Raw genomic sequence first — 16,145 nt, forward strand, 5'->3', positions numbered from 1 at the left:
CCCAAAGAATATAAAAACACTAATTTGAAAGGATATATGCAACACTGTTTATTGCAGCATTATTTACAACAGCCAAACTATGGAAGCAGCCCAAGTGTCCATCAACAGCTGAATGGATAAAGATGTAATACACACACACACACACACACACACACACACACAGAAATATTATTCAGCCATACAAAAGAATGAAATCTTGTCATTTGCAACAACATAGACAGAGCTAGAGAGTATAACACTAAGTGAAATAAGTCAGAGAAAGATAAATACCATATGACTTCACTCATGTATGGAATTTAACAAACAAATGAACAAAGGAAAAAAAGTAAGAGACAAACCAAAAAACAGACTCTTATCTATAGAGAACAAGCAGATGGTTACCAGAGGGGAGAGGATTGGTGAGGGAGAGGCGGGGGAGGAAGAAACAGGTGAAATAGGGGGGGTGATGAGGATTAAGAGAACTCTTTTTTTTTTTTTTTAAAGATTTTATGTATTTATTTGATAGAGATAGAGACAGCCAGCGAGAGAGGGAACACAAGCAGGGGGAGTGGGAGAGGAAGAAGCAGGCTCATAGCGGAGGAGCCCGATGTGGGGCTCGATCCCATAACGCCGGGATCACTCCCTGAGCTGAAGGCAGACGCGTAACAACTGCGCCACCCAGGCGCCCCTAAGAGCACCCTTTTTTTTGATAGGCACGGAGTGATATACAGAATTGCTGAATCACTATATTGTGCACCTGAAACTAATGTAACACCATACATTAACTATACGGGAGTTAAAATTTTTTTTTAAGTAAATCATTAAAGTAAATCATTAAGTAAATCAATAAAAAATAAAAGCTATCGGTTTTACCAATACAATGAAAGACCAGCACATAATGAAGATGTTAATCAAATGTCAATTAACCAAAAAAATTTATTTTATTACTATTATTTATTTTAGCTGTTGGGCTCTTTGATTTCTCTTTTTTCAAGTTACAATACTGATTTTTTTTTAAACTCATGAAATTCACATTTTAAAATGTTTTAAAAGTATTGTTCTTGTTCAAGTAATAGACATCTTCTGTTTTGCTCTGCCTGCTAGTAAAGTGAATAATGCAACTATTTTCAACAAGTTTATCCCACCTGGTGCTATTAACTGGTGAATACTTGATGTCCGGGTGACAGCTGTGCTTCGTGATTCCAGACTTGGGCTTTCTCCCTTCTTATTACTTTCTGGAGAAGGATCTCGTTGGCTGATTTTAGAACTGGTCACTGTTGTTTTGTTATGACAAATGGTCAATGACTGAGTTTGACTAGTGCTTTTTGGCGGACCATTCTGTGAGCTAGATAATACACCCAACTTCTGGCTGCGTAATGTTAAATTCTGAACCTAAGAACCACACAACAAAAAATAAGGATGAAACAGATGGTATTAATTGAGATGTGATAATCATTACGATTATAACAACAATACATTTATATTGTTTTTTACATATCAAGTTTCAAGCATTTGAAACAACTGATTAATCCTAAAGGAAAGGGAAGTTATTCTAAGCAATCATACCTTAAATATTAAATAAAAAATTTTTTAGAAAACATTAAGGGAATCATTAAGAACAAAATGAAAACAGTATATATATGTATCTCAAATCAACTATGGGTATGAGGAAATCACTCTGCAACATACGGCATTTTGAAGTTACCAGCTCAGAGACAGCCAAAGGGAAGGAGAGAGAAGGGTACTCCAGATAAAAAGGTAAACTTGAGCAAAGCTGCAGAGGCAGAAAAGCTCAGGGTGCATAAGGGAAGGAGCAATTCCTTCAACTTTGCTCTGACTTCTCCAGGCCAGGAGTGTGAAACATTAAGGTTACAAGTGCTTCATACCCTGTGGGATGTTACTACACACAGTTAGGAGTATGCATATACAATACTGTCATCCTCATAAAGATCAGAAAGAGAACTCCAAAAAAAAAAAGCTACCCGTTCTACAGAGACTATAAGGGAACACTCATCTTGTAAGTTAGAAAAGTCATTCATCAAATCACCTACCCATTGTGTTAATTATGAAAAGCATTTCCCATCAACTCCTCTTTAAAGTCCTGTTGTTGTTATGGAATGCTCACTTGGCTTTGAGAACTAGAGCACATACGCTGTGCATGGCCTCGAAATGGCTTACATCATGGCTCCTGTCTACACCCGCGGCTATTCTGAACACACCACCAGTCCAGATGATGGCAGAATCATCCCAATGACTCTCACCTGAGGTTTATAACATTTCCAAATGATAAGGCAGAAAATGCCTTCTAATAGCTGCCTAACCTTTTACCTATATGGAATGAATGCATTAAATACATTTATGCTAACAATGACCCGAGAAGGAAACTGAAGCAAGATTCTAAATTAACAAAGCAAATGAGATACTGCTGCTTTATGAACTTTCTTCAGTTTCATGTGTCTTCTGTCTCTACAACTATATCATTAACTGATATTCACAGGCTAAACCTTCTCTTCCCAAGTGCCAAATGCAGCGGGCAGCCAACAGCAGGTGCTAAACAAATGTTCACTTCAGAGCAGGTGAGGCTTGAATCAGTCTATTCTAAGCTACTGAAAGAATTTTCTAAGACCATATGGAGCATGCTCTCGGATTTTTGTCAAACATTTCATAGCAATGTAAGGGGACTAATAATTGTTGTATTGCTGAAATTTAATACAAAAGAAAATGTGCTAAAATCCAGGTTTCTCAGCTTGCCACTCAAAGCCCTCCACAGTCTAGCCCCAAACCACTTCAAGCCCCACCTTCCACTACTTCAATCCACAATATTCACATTCTAGCCAAACTGTTCTGCTCACCCTTCTCCAAACACACCTTGTACTTCCTCCATTTAGAGGCCTTGCTCAAGTTTCTCTCGCCTAAAATGTCATTCTTCCTCATAGCTGTCTCCTAAAGCCCAATCCTTTCAAGGCCCAGTAAAAATCCCACTCTCCCCCAAAGAAACCTTTCCCCTGGTTAGAAATAATTTCTCCTCCCCTCTACAATGCCTTTCCCACAGAATTTCGATCATACTGGCCTACAGCACTGACAAATGTCTAGCTTATTTTAGAATTACTAATGTCTATGAAATGCTGAGACACTCACTGGCAGGCTCTCATCTCTGACATTCATTTTTGTACTTCCCACAGTTGAATGCTACAGACATAACATAAACTCCACTAGTCTGAGATATTCTCATATATCTGATTTTAGAATATATATTAACTGACTTTTTTTTTTTTTTTTGCTAAGTGTTTAGTTCTACTTATGGTTTTTTTAGGCAAGCGGTAAAATCTGTTCATATTTAACCAAAAAAATCTCAACAAAAAAAATAATGTGGAGGCACATTAAAATCTTTCAGGAAGAAAGGGGAAAATAGCATAAAATTTAACATCTGCCATAAATGATCTACAAAGGGAACCAAATCATAATGATATCCAAAGGCTAAATTATAATCTGAAAATCTTGAAAACTTTCTTTCAAATAAAAAGCATATTCACAGTAAATGAGGATTTCACACAATGAACCTTAAACCTGCAGCAGTTCATTTCTATAGAATAATATACTTTTTCTTCTAATTTTGTTCTCTGAAATTCTGAAAGAAAATGTGTGTGTGCTTATTATATATTTTATATACATTACTTATATGAATAAATTTTGGAACATGGCTATAATAGCTATGGTCATCTTGGCTTACATATTCATAACAAATTTCAAACATGTCAACCATACTCCTAAAGTATGTTAGAGCTAATTTAGCTGTTAGTAGAGAGATCACATATTCAGATGTCCTTGACAGACCTTCCCTTTTCAGAAGAACCCACCCTTTCCAGATACAGAATAGCTCTCTCATGTCCAACTTTCATTTCATCTGAACTTTTCCTAAGATCAAATTATGGAAACATTCTAACTTTTGAAAAAGTCTAGGTTGCACATGACTTATTTCTGCTAATTTCACACATTACATTTTTATAATGGATTACTCAAATACTCTCACATCTATCATTTAATTGGGTTCTAACAAATACTGTGTGAATTACTGTGTAGCATCCCTTTTTTGCAGATCAGGAAACTAAGATTTAATGTCACACTGCCAGCTGTAGAGCTCAGTTTCTAGCTTTTAAATCCAAAGGGCTATTTTCTTCTCAATTCTAAATGCATTCCCCAGATAGCCTTTGTAAGTAAGATTTGTTACTTTTAGTCCTACGTCTTTCTGAAAGTCATATTTTTACTTATTTTTATTTTCTTAGTCATGGTGGGGAGAAGGGATAGAGCATTTAAAATAGTAAATAAGGGTAAGATGTTCCAAATTTCTTATTTTTGGACAGTATGCTACAAATGAATTTTAATACTAAGGAAAAATTAACTGTTATATGACTTCTGTAAAAGAGCATTAAAATAAAATGTCAACTTTGGCATCTCTCAATTACAAATTCATTGTTTTAAAATATTTCATGTAAGTTTAAAAGTTAACAAAGTGGAGCACAAATTTTTTCAAAACTAACAGCCCCGAATTTGAGGCAAGTTACCACTAGAATATGCAAGGTATTAGCATCCCCTACCACTGCCAGCTTCATTTACTGCCATTTCAAAAGCACAGAAAAGAAAAAACATTTGAAGATAAATTCCTAAAGGTCAATCCAACCCTTTAATTTCTCAAAGTCTATCCCCGAATTAAGCCAGATTATCACAGAGCTATATACCTACATCACATCAAACTGGACCCCAAAGAGCCACTTTTATAAATTACTTCGACTATGCTCACATTAAAGGTACTACTAAAGACACTCTAAGATGTTTTCTCCATGAGAACCCACAAGACAGACTCTAGAGCACTCTCTAGAGAGCATGTTGTTTTTCTAACAACTGGTTTATTTTATCTTGGAAACTGTGAATCATTTAAATGGCTGTCTTTCTCTCTTCACTATTAGCTACTTGAAAGCTAAGAACTAAATTCATGACTTATGTTTAGACAATATATAACAAAATGATTAGTGATTAGTGGCTTGTGATATGTGCCAGGTGCTATGCTAAATACTTTGAGTATTGTCTCATTTATTCCTTTTCACAACTCTGAGCTATTCTAGTTCACAGTGAAGAAACTGAGGCTCAAGAAATTATATCCAACATAATTTCATTTGAACACAGTTTAAAAAACAGGCAAAACTAACATAGGTCAGGATAGTGTGATCCTTGAGGGGCAGTAATGGCAGGACCAAAACAGGCCATCAGGGAGGCTTCTTTTGGTCCTAGTAAGGTTCTCCCTCTTGATCTGGGTGCTTGGGACATAAGTGTATTCTGGTAGGGATTGTTGAACATTTAAGATATGTTCTGGATGTATATTATACTTTAATAGAAGCTTTTAAATGTCCAAAAAAAAGAAAAAAGAAAAGAAAAAAGAAACTGAGGCTCAGGGCACCTGGCTGGCTCAGTTGCTAGAGCATGCGGACTCTTGATCTCAGGGTCATGCGTTCAAGCCCTACACTGGGTGTAGAGATTACTTTAAAAAAAGAAAAACATAGGTAATAAAAACAACTAACATCTAGTAAGTGCTAAGTATTAGATACTGTTCTATTTTTCAATTATTTTTTAAGGATGTATTCATTTATTTGAGAGAGAGAGAGAACGTGCATGAAAGAGCGCGGTGGGAAGAGCAGAGGGAGAGAGAATCTCAAGCAGACTCCCCGCTGAGTGTGGAGCCCAACACAGGGCTCCATCTCAGGACCCCTGAGATCAATCACCACCTGAGTTGAAACCAACAATCGGACGCTTAACTGACTGTGCCACCCAAGCGCCCCTTATTTTTCAATTATTAATATATTTAATCCTCACTCCAGCCAATGAAGTATTTTATAAATATTTATTTTATATTGTTGAAACTGAGGGGAGAGATCAATGATTACAATGAAAAAGTGGCAGAGCATGTACTTGAACCAGGAGAGTCTAGCTCTAGAGTTCAAATTTTAACAGTATGCTACACTATGACCTTGTCCAAAATCAATCAACTAGCAAGCGACATAGCTGGCAGTTGTTGCTGAAGTCAGAATTTCAACCCAAGTCTTTCAATTCCTCCCTCTGCAAAAAAAGTACTGAGTACCCGTAATGTTCTAGACACTAAACACATCTATTATTCATTCTTCAACTTACAAGTATGTATGACTATATACATATATATGATAAAAATGTTTGATAACTTGGCTAAAGTCATGCAACTAATAAATAATTGAAGTGGGAGCTGAAATTAAATCCAAGGAGGACCTCATGAATGTAATTTGAAAAGGAACCTCACTCCTAACTCTATGCCACTTTTCTATTTTTATTTCTGCTTTTTTCATGCATGTTTTCAATTTATTTTATCTTGTTTTATTATATGCTTGTTATCAATTAAAATCTTAGTTGGAACAAAGTCAAGAATAAATAAAATAAAATTTAACATGTTTTGAACGTTGATAATGGTCTATCTTTATTAGGTTTTATAAAACCAAAAGAAAACAGGAAGATCATTACTTCAACAAATCACTCCACAAAGAGATATCAAAAAGGTTTAGACCTCAAAGAACCTTAAAGGTAAAAAGGTCTCATTTTGTAAATATGGAAACTTCTGTAAATATGGAAACTAAAAAACAAAAAAGTTAAGGAATTGTGGATGGTCGCAGAGCACATTAGAAACCTCAGTTTAACTGATCACCATCTTTATATGCTGATATATGAAAACTGGCCTTTATTATTAAATAAAATAATAAAGAGGTTCTAGGAAAAGTACCAAAGAATATTACTACTCTCTCATTTTTACCTTATACCAAAAAATTGAGATTAAATTAAAAATAAAAGCCAAGGATGACTCTAAGTTATATCTATTTCTGCCATATGTAGTCTAAAACATTAGCTATGGAAAAAATACCAAAACAGTATCATACAAAGTAATATCCTACTCGATTGAGTTGTTTTTTTTTTAAAGGTATGTTTATTTGAGAGAGAGAGAGAGTGTGTGTGTGTGTGTGTGTGTGTGTAAGAGAGAGAGAGAATCTCAAGCAGACTCCGTGCTGAGCACAGATCCCCAAGCAGGGCTCAATCCCATGAGACCAAGATCACGATCTGAACCGAAACTAACAGTCAGATGCTCAACTGACTGCACCACCCAGGTGCCCCTTCTACTCAATTATTTAATTTAAAATTTATTCAGGGTGCCTGGCTGGCTCAGTCAGTAGAGCATGAAACTCTTCATCTCAGGGTTGTGAGTTGGAGCCCTGTGTGTAGAGATTACTTGAAAAAAAATAAAATCTTAAAAAAAAAAAATTAATTAAAAAATTAGAATGTATTTAATTCACTTTAATCAACTTTACTGAGGTGTAACTTACATACAATAAGATGAATGAACCAGTTCAATGAGTTTTGATATATGTAAACACCATGTTACTACCACCTTATGAAAATATGGAACATTTCTATCACCCATGCCCGTCCCCAGTCAATCTCTCCCACCTTCTAATCCAGGTACCACCAATCCAATTTTTTTCACTATAAATTAGCTGTGCCTGTTCTGGAATTTCATATAAAAAGAATCACAGGAAGGGCTCATGGGTGGTGCAGTCAGTTGAGTGCCTGACTCTTGGTTACGGCTCAGGTTGTAATCTCAGCATTATGAGATCCAGCCCCACTTCAGGCTCCATGCTCAACCTGGAGACTGCTTGGGATTCTCTCTCCCCCTCCCCCTCCCACCTGTGCACTCTCTCGCTCTCTCTCTCTCTCTCAAGTAAATAAATAAATATTTTTTAAAAATCACAGGGTAGGTACTCTCTGGTATCTGCCTTCTTTTGCTATTACAATGTTTCTGAGATGCATCAGGGGAGTGTCCTTTTTTATTCCTGAGTAATATTCCACAATTTGTTTATCCATTCACCTGTTAAAAGACATTGGTTGTTTCCAGTCTGGGGCTATTCTGAATAGAGCTGCTACAAATATTCATTTACATGTCTTTATATGGATATACATTTCCAAACCTCTCAGAGTAAACAACTATAAGCAGATTTGCTAGGTCACATGTTAAGTGTATGTTTAACTTTATAAAGAACTGACAAACTGTTTTCCAAAGCTGTTGTACCATTTCACATTCTCAACCAGCAATATTATGAAATTATGGTTGCTCCAAGTTCTCACCAACATGTGGTTATTATGAGTCTCCTTCATTTCAACCACTTTAGTGAGTGTGCAGTGATACTCATTGTGGTTTTGATTTTAATTTCTGCAAGGATTAATGATGTTGAACATGTTTTCATGAGCTTATTGGCCTTTTGTGTATCTTCCTTTGTGAAATGTTAAATCTTTGGCCCATTTTTAAGTCAACTGCTCATGATCTTATTGAGTTGTAAGCATTACTTTGTATATTCTGGATACAAGTCTTTTGTCAGATACATGTATTATGAATATTTTCCCCCTCAGTCTGTGGCTTGCCTCCTCACTTTTGTAACAATGTCTTTTGAAGATTTTAATTTTGATGAATTCTGATTTGTTATTATTTTCTTTTATGGTTAGTGCTTTTTGTGTCCTAAGAAAGCTTTGCCTAGTCTATGGCCATACCACCCTGAACGCACCCAATCTCATCAGAAAGCTTTGCCTACCCTAGAGTTCTAAAGATAATCCTTATGTTTTCTTCTAGAGGTTTTATAGTTTAGGCTTTTACCTTTAAATCTATATTCTACTTCTAGCTCATTTTTGTGAATGGTGTGAGGAGAAAATTAAGGTTTGTTTCTTTCATAGTACCAAACAAAATAATACTCTATTCCATTTTCAAAGTTAAAAATTTCCCCAATTCATTTTTAAATTTAAAATCTATCTTGACTTAGTTATTACACAACTGCTTGCAAAGGAATCTATACAAAAGAATACAACTCACAAAGTAAGAAAAATAAGCCTGCTTTATAAAAAAACTAAACAATGTTATAGCAAAAACTCATTAACTTTCACTAATGTCAAATAACCTAAATATCTGTGCTCAATGGAAATGTAATTTCTAGATAGCCAAAAAACTTTCCTGAAGTTCTCACAGAATTTCATTAAATTCCAATCCGAAATGTAGGACAAAGAGCACTGAAATTATCAGTAACTTAAACACAATGTATGTTTATCTTTAACCTGAAGATCCAGACCTCAAGTACCACATTATGAAGCAGACAAGCTCACCTGAGTAGCTGCAGACTGACAGGAAGATGACGATGACGACGAGACAACAGGAATGTCAGACTGTACAGCAGCCACAGTGGTAGCGGGTGTGAAAATCAGCTGTACAGACAGAAAAACCAAAAAAATACCCTAAGACAAAAGAACGTGTCCCACACACAATGTATAGCAGGCAAGAGAGACTGAAATTTGTGACAGAAAGACAATGCAGTTTAGGATTGTCTCCTAAGCAAAAGGTTTTACGTGACAAAGAGAAGTTTCTAATAGAGAACTCAAAAAAAAAAAAAAAAAAGCATAAACATTTTGAAACAGCTCATGATTCTGATGAGTAGAAAAATAAATCAGTGCTCAAAAAAGAAAATGTATTTTGGTAATGTGAAATCCTCATACCAAATTTTGCCCCAAATAAGCTATTATTACACTCAAACTTTTCCCAGCTCAAAACTACTATGGCAGGATTCCTAAAATGGAAGTTATTTTTAATAGACAACCATAGTCACTACTCTTGAATACAAATTTCAGTGAGAAACCTGAAAAGAAACACAAAAGTCTTTTCGGTCTTCTTTATCACAAAAGATAACTATACCCCATACTACACTATTTCACTCAGCTACATGGGATCCATAGTACAAACCTAGGTTGCTCTTGATTTTAAAACTATTCATAAAGAAATATTCATTCCAAATGTAAATGCCACAACATGTCAAAATGCAACAACAAAACTGCCTGCAAAAAAGCTTCACATCAAATAAAGAAGGAAGAAAAGACATACTCGATTTATTTACTTATCACCATCTCTTCAAATGTTATTTTTCAATACTGAAACAGAATGCCATTATTTTAAAAAGGCACTACAATCCACTCAGAGATTATCCAATTTAGTAAATTATGACAGTCATTTCCAACAATGTGTAAATACTCTTTCAAAATTGCATTAGGAGTTATTCAGTTCCTTGAACCGTTCCTGTTGAAATTAGAAGTACTGACTAAAAGATCTTTTAAATTTCAGTTCTTTATAATACTAAATTTAAGTGAATTAAAGAACAAAGTATAACTTTCACAAGAAGGTAACTGCCAGAACAAACAGTTGAAAGCACTCAAAATAAAGAGAAGATGTTTGTTCTACTTAGCTTGAACCAAACGAAACTGCAAGTTTTATAGAGGTCAAAAGTGGTCATTTCAAATGATTTAGCCCAATTTTAAAGCATATTATTAATTAAGATCTCCTGGAGAAAAAAATCCAGAAATATGGTAATGTCCACTGAATAATCTGTAAATAAAAGGTGGGTCATGTCACTGTTTCCTGTTAGAAATATGATGGAAAACTTTCTTTATAATTTTAGTAGAGAACTGGGGATCCAGATATATATTCTCAGTTCATTGGACAAAAAAGAATATACGTAAATATATACTAGACCAAAGCTCGTGTCTAGCTACCTGTAAAGACATCAAATAAAGTAAATGCCAACCAACTCCTTAAAGAAGCTCAACAGTTACATTAGGAAATCAGTAGGTACTCAAATATAGAACAGCCAAATTAACATTCCTGTATTAACAAAAGATCAAAGTGAAAATAAGAACACAAATACCTTGCTAATTTTGAGATGGGAATAACCAAAGCTAAAAATCATTTGGTAAATTACCAGGAACTCAAATCCAGATTTAAGAAGATCCCACGGTATAAATTCTAACTTATACTTAACCACCAACTTTTTAACACTGCTAACTATTTCATCAAATTTAAGATGTCAAAGATATACAATGACTTGATATATATATCTCACTGAAAATATTAATTATAACTGTAAGATATCATCAATTATAAATGCATCTCAACTTTCAGAGACGTTAAGATGTGAAAAAGGCCTGAAATCCATAAATTTTGTTATTAAAAAAATAGTCACTCCATGGTACAGAATCTGTTAGCTTCCCAATGTTGCTACTATTTGATACACCAAGAAGGCCTACCAATTAAAAGCAGAATTTTTCATGACATAAATGTATAAGAGCTAAGCACACATACATAAAAAATTTGTTAAACATTTCTTAAATATTAAAAATGCCTCTTATTGCATCAAATCAAGAAACATTTCGATCTCTCTCAAGTCCTTAAACACTGAAAAAATTTGGTAGCTCATATCTTACCATTTGAGCTCGGAGATACATTTGAGCTTGGCTTGCCGTTAGGGTAGGGGAGGTACTCCCTAGTAACATAGTCTGTTGGGTAATACTGCCGCTGGTAGAACTGGAAGCCTGGGAACGGCTTATTAACTGTGCAGGTGTAGGAGAAGTGGAGAGGTTGATCTAAGGAAGAAAACATATAGGTCATAGGCTTCCATTTCTTGCTTCCATGCCAGTGAATTTCACCACGCTGCAGTTAGGCAATCAATGGTATAAACTATGGCTAAGGAACCTAAAAGAGAGGGCTTCATCTTTGACAGAGCCTCCCTCACTTCTTTGGGCAATTATTTGCACATATGCAAATAAAAGTATGTACTGATTAATAATTAGGATAATTTTTAAGGATATCCTCAAGGTGCTTCACTCAGTAAGATTCCACTATCTTAAAATATCATTTCCACTACCTCCCAAAAATTAGGGTTAATGTTCCACTATTTTAATATTCCACATACTAACTTAAAAAGTCTGAATCAACAGTTTATACTATTTTGTCAGATTCTGTCACATTTTGAGGGGTTTCTCAAGTGAACAAAAATTAAAACACAGATAATCCATTCACATATATATAAACATACATGTAACATATAATTAGTATAACGTTCTCACTCAAAAGCTCTCAAAGAAGAAAATAGAATTGCTACTTGTCAAATAGATGGAAAAATCCTGAATTCTGGTTACAAAATTAAATTATAAGCACTACTTTAAAGTTAAAACTGCTGTCAGAAAAAAGAAAACCAGTTCAGAGACTATCTCTAGGCTACATGAGAACCTCATAAATGGTTCTTATCTATGAAGGCAAACTGGCTGAGGCAAATTTCACACCACACCACATGCATATATTATCCTTTTTTCCTTCTTTTTTTTGTGTGTGTGTTTCATTCTTCTATTTGGTTTTTTTCTTCATTTTTATGTGTTGTCCATTTTAAAAATAAATATTTTAATGAGTAATGTAACCTGACCACAAGTACTTTTTGTGGACAAAGTATTCAGTAAGAAGTTATAAATAGTTTATTAGACTTTTGATTCAAGCAACAAGGTAGCCTGGACTAATACATCCATGTGCCCAAATATTCTCACTGAAATGACAAATCAACATGAATTACTAGAACACAACTGAACTCATAAAAGGGGAGGGGGGAGGGAAATTCCCAGGTTCCAGGAAGGAAGAAACTCTAGCTTGACACCAAGCACCAAGGCAGACTGAGGGGACACTGGTCTAGAGACAGAAGACCTGATTTTGAGCCTATTTCAGGCAAGAGCTGGAGGTAAAACCCCTATTTTGAACCAAGATCTTCAAAAGGGGTGCTCAGTATGTGAGAACGGAGCAGGAAAAGCTCCACTCATGCCCTAAGAACCAGCAAGGAAGCTTGCCATCTGCCTTGCCCCCAGTGGAAGGAGAAAGGCTCCTATGAGAATCAAAACGCCAGGCTTGCGCCATGTGGGGGGGTACAATATCCAAATTTACACTATCTGCAATTTCATAACCCATCCCAAAACATCAGCATTTAAACCAGTCCAGGACATTTGTTAAACTGTACAAGTGCCTGGAGGAAGGAAGTGAAGGCTATACTGGAGGACCTCTCTGTGCTGGTTTTGCATAACTTCCTGTAAGTCTATAATTATTTAAAAATTTAGTTTTTTAAAACTGAAAACAACTGTATAGGGAGTACACAAGAGTTGGTTAGCTAATTCTCTAAACTTATCTGTAGAAGTATTTTTAATTTTAATAAAATACATTGTACTTAATTCTATAATTCAGTGTATAAAGGCAATGAATACATATAATTATTCTGCAGTATGGTTTTTACTCCTAGCACACCACCACTAAAGTCACATTAGCAACAATCACCAACACCTTCCATCTGACAAATTCAATAGATCTTTTAAGACCATTCCCTCTCAACCTTCTTTACCAGCTCTTCTTTCAGGCCCACCTCCAAAATGTTCAACCCCACATTTTTCTTCTTGAACTCCCAGATTATCACATCCATACTCCCACAGTTTCAAAATACTCAAACCTGATGACTCTGAATCCTTAATTATAAACTCATTCTGAGCTCCAGATCCACATACCTACAGAACACATCTTCCTGGATATCTCTTATCAACTCATATTCAATATGTTCAAACACCAAACTCATTATTATTCCTTCTTAAACCAGCTTCTCCTCCAATAGTCACTGGCATCTCCTAAAATCCTACAAAACAGATTATCTGGAAGTCATCCTGATTCGTCCTTCTCCTTTACCACACATACAAAATCAGTCACATCGTACTGTTTATACACCTTGATTTTCTTCATTTTTGTTTTACTCACTTAGTTTGAGAGTCTGGGCCTATGGCACTTCCAGCTAGATTACTTTAACAGCTGTAAACTGACCTCCCTGCCTGAAATCTTGTTTCCTCCTACTTGCCAGATAATCTTTCCCTGATTTAATTAATTAACCATTTAAAAATCTGGATAACATTCGACCTCCCCTGACTAGCCCTCTAGCATCATCTCTTCCCACTCCTCCATATACACCCTCCACATTAGCTCTATGAAGCTATTTGCAATAGCATAACGTTCCAGGCCTCTGTGGTCCTAGTAACAATGCTCTGGATTGGTCTGGCATCCCCCTAGCCCCATGTCCCACCCCATCTGCACCTATGTAGTGAACAACCCTCTCCCAAAAAACATCTGCTCTAAAAAGCTTTTTCAGGCATCCCTACATCCCCCAAACGAAATATTTCCCTTCCTTTTTTCTTGTTATCATCCATATACTTCTACCTCACCCTTCTAAACAATAATTTCTGTTAAGGGTAGGGATCATGAACTATTCATCTTCATATACGCAATATCTACAAAAGTACTTTCATTCAATGTTTAAGTTAACGAATGCCATGTTATTTTAAGGCATACTTCATAGTTTTAATGTAATATATAAGCTCATCATACAGAGTGTGTCTATAAAAAAAAAAACCATTTTGGTGTAGTCTCTAACAAAGCAGAGTAAAAATGAAGAGACAGTGTGGTGATATTAGTTCAACCCTATTTTTGATGTGCTACAATAATAAATTATCAGTAAGCCCCCCAAAAACTTTCTATTTTCCTACACCTCTACAAATGGACATTTTGTATAAAGCCTTGCTACAAAGATTAAATCACTTAGGAGGATAAAACTGGACCCAGGTTTTCTGACTCATGTATTTTGGCATTCAGAGTGGTTCCTACACCCTGATAGCTTGTGAATTTGGGTCACTGCAATAATAGTGCAATGGCACTTTTTTTCAGTCAGTGGAAGGAAGAGAAGAAGGGAGGGAAGGAGGGAAAGAAGGAAGGAACTCTAGTAAGGACAGATCACATAGTCTTTAAACAAACACAATAAAAGTCTTTTTAAAAAATGACTGGTTGGGGGGCGCCTGGGTGGCACAGCGGTTAAGCGCCTGCCTTCGGCTCAGGGCGTGATCCCAGTGTTATGGGATCGAGCCCCACATCAGGCTCCTCTGCTGGGAGCCTGCTTCTTCCTCTCCCACTCCCCCTGCTTGTGTTCCCTCTCTCGCTGGCTGTCTCTATCTCTGTCAAATAAATAAATAAAATCTTTAAAAAAAAAAAAATGACTGGTTGGTAGCTAAAATGCCTGAGAGAGTGCTCTTTAAGGAAGCAGAACACAAAGTACAAACAGAATGCTTTTCTTTTTCTTAAAAAAGAAAAAAAGGAAGTAAGAAAACGAAATAGTAACTTCCTAACCACCTGCATTCCATTTTCTCTAAGTTATGAGATCAAAAAACCAGTATCATGTTTATTTTTAAGTTCCATATAGCAAGTAACATTTCAGGTAGTGTCTACTAACAAACGCCCAACCTGTGAATAAGGGCAATTATATTTCTGCAAGAAGTCCATCTCCACAACTGGCCTAACTAAAAAAAAACTTCCCTTCTTTTCCACAACTGATAAGGCTCTCCTCTACTTTCTGCTGTGCTCTGCTGACCTGCATCCGAGGCCTTAACTGTTTGCGTTACATTCTCTGTCAATTCCATCCCACCATTCCTAGTTCCTTTTCACTTTAAAGCCTTGGTCAATCCTGTCACTTCATACCTCAAGCCCCAGACTCCATAAAGGAACGCACTCCTTGAGCCCTTACTACTGGAAGCTCTCGCCCCAGTTGGAAGTACTAATTCCAAGAGTCACCAGAGAAAACCTTGTCTACAAAGAAAAGCCATTTAACTCACAACCACATCTTGGTGTCCCTCCAAAACGAGGTTACATAGGATTTCTGGCCCAGAGTACTCCCTAGAACCAAAGCCCATTTGAGAACCACTGCTGCCATTTGATCAGAAGCAATCAGGTATATCTATAGAAACATAGTACACAGACATTAAAAGGATAATGTATACCTGTATTATTCAATGACATGAAAATATCTTTATAACCCACTGCTGAATGAAAAAAACTACAGAATAACATACACAGTAAAATCCCGTTTATATAATTACATAAAAATGTATTCATGTATACATACATACCACACGTGAAAAATATGTTGAGAGAAAAACAATAATGCACACTCATAAAGCTGTGTACGATTAAATTTGATATAGATATGTAGGCATACACACACCACTCTGGAAGAATAATCACCAAAATGTAAAGGTGAATAATGCCTACTAGGGGTAAAATTTGGGATGATGTGTGCTTTCTTTTACCTTTTATGTCTTTTCTGTGTCGGTATTAACTTTAGAATCAGACAGGAAATACTACTTTCCTTTTTTTTCCCTAATGTTTACTTTAGTAC

At 35.8% G+C, this 16,145-nt stretch overlaps 1 protein-coding gene across 9 annotated transcripts in view; it reads right to left on the bottom strand.

Moving 5' to 3' along the window:
- Positions 1–16,145, bottom strand: part of PHC3 (polyhomeotic homolog 3) — a 77,541-nt gene that overhangs the window by 44,530 nt on the left and 16,866 nt on the right. For 5 of the 9 annotated variants that reach the window (XR_008957366.1, XR_003316226.4, XM_026498823.4 and 2 more), the window contains exons 5-7: positions 11,335–11,493; positions 9,193–9,291; positions 1,125–1,371 (exon numbers count right to left, since the gene is read on the bottom strand). Coding sequence is in view for 7 of the 9 variants with exons in the window: in XM_026498823.4 (XP_026354608.2) it covers positions 1,125–1,371; positions 9,193–9,291; positions 11,335–11,493 (505 nt within the window). In the remaining 2 variants the exon portion in view is untranslated. The remainder of the gene's footprint in view (positions 1–1,124; positions 1,372–9,192; positions 9,292–11,334; positions 11,494–16,145) is intronic. The other 4 variants (XM_048215286.2, XM_026498837.4, XM_048215287.2 and 1 more) reach the window with 2 other exon arrangements.

This window comes from Ursus arctos, unplaced genomic scaffold, assembly GCF_023065955.2.
Source record: "Ursus arctos isolate Adak ecotype North America unplaced genomic scaffold, UrsArc2.0 scaffold_4, whole genome shotgun sequence".
NCBI lineage: Eukaryota > Metazoa > Chordata > Mammalia > Carnivora > Ursidae > Ursus > Ursus arctos.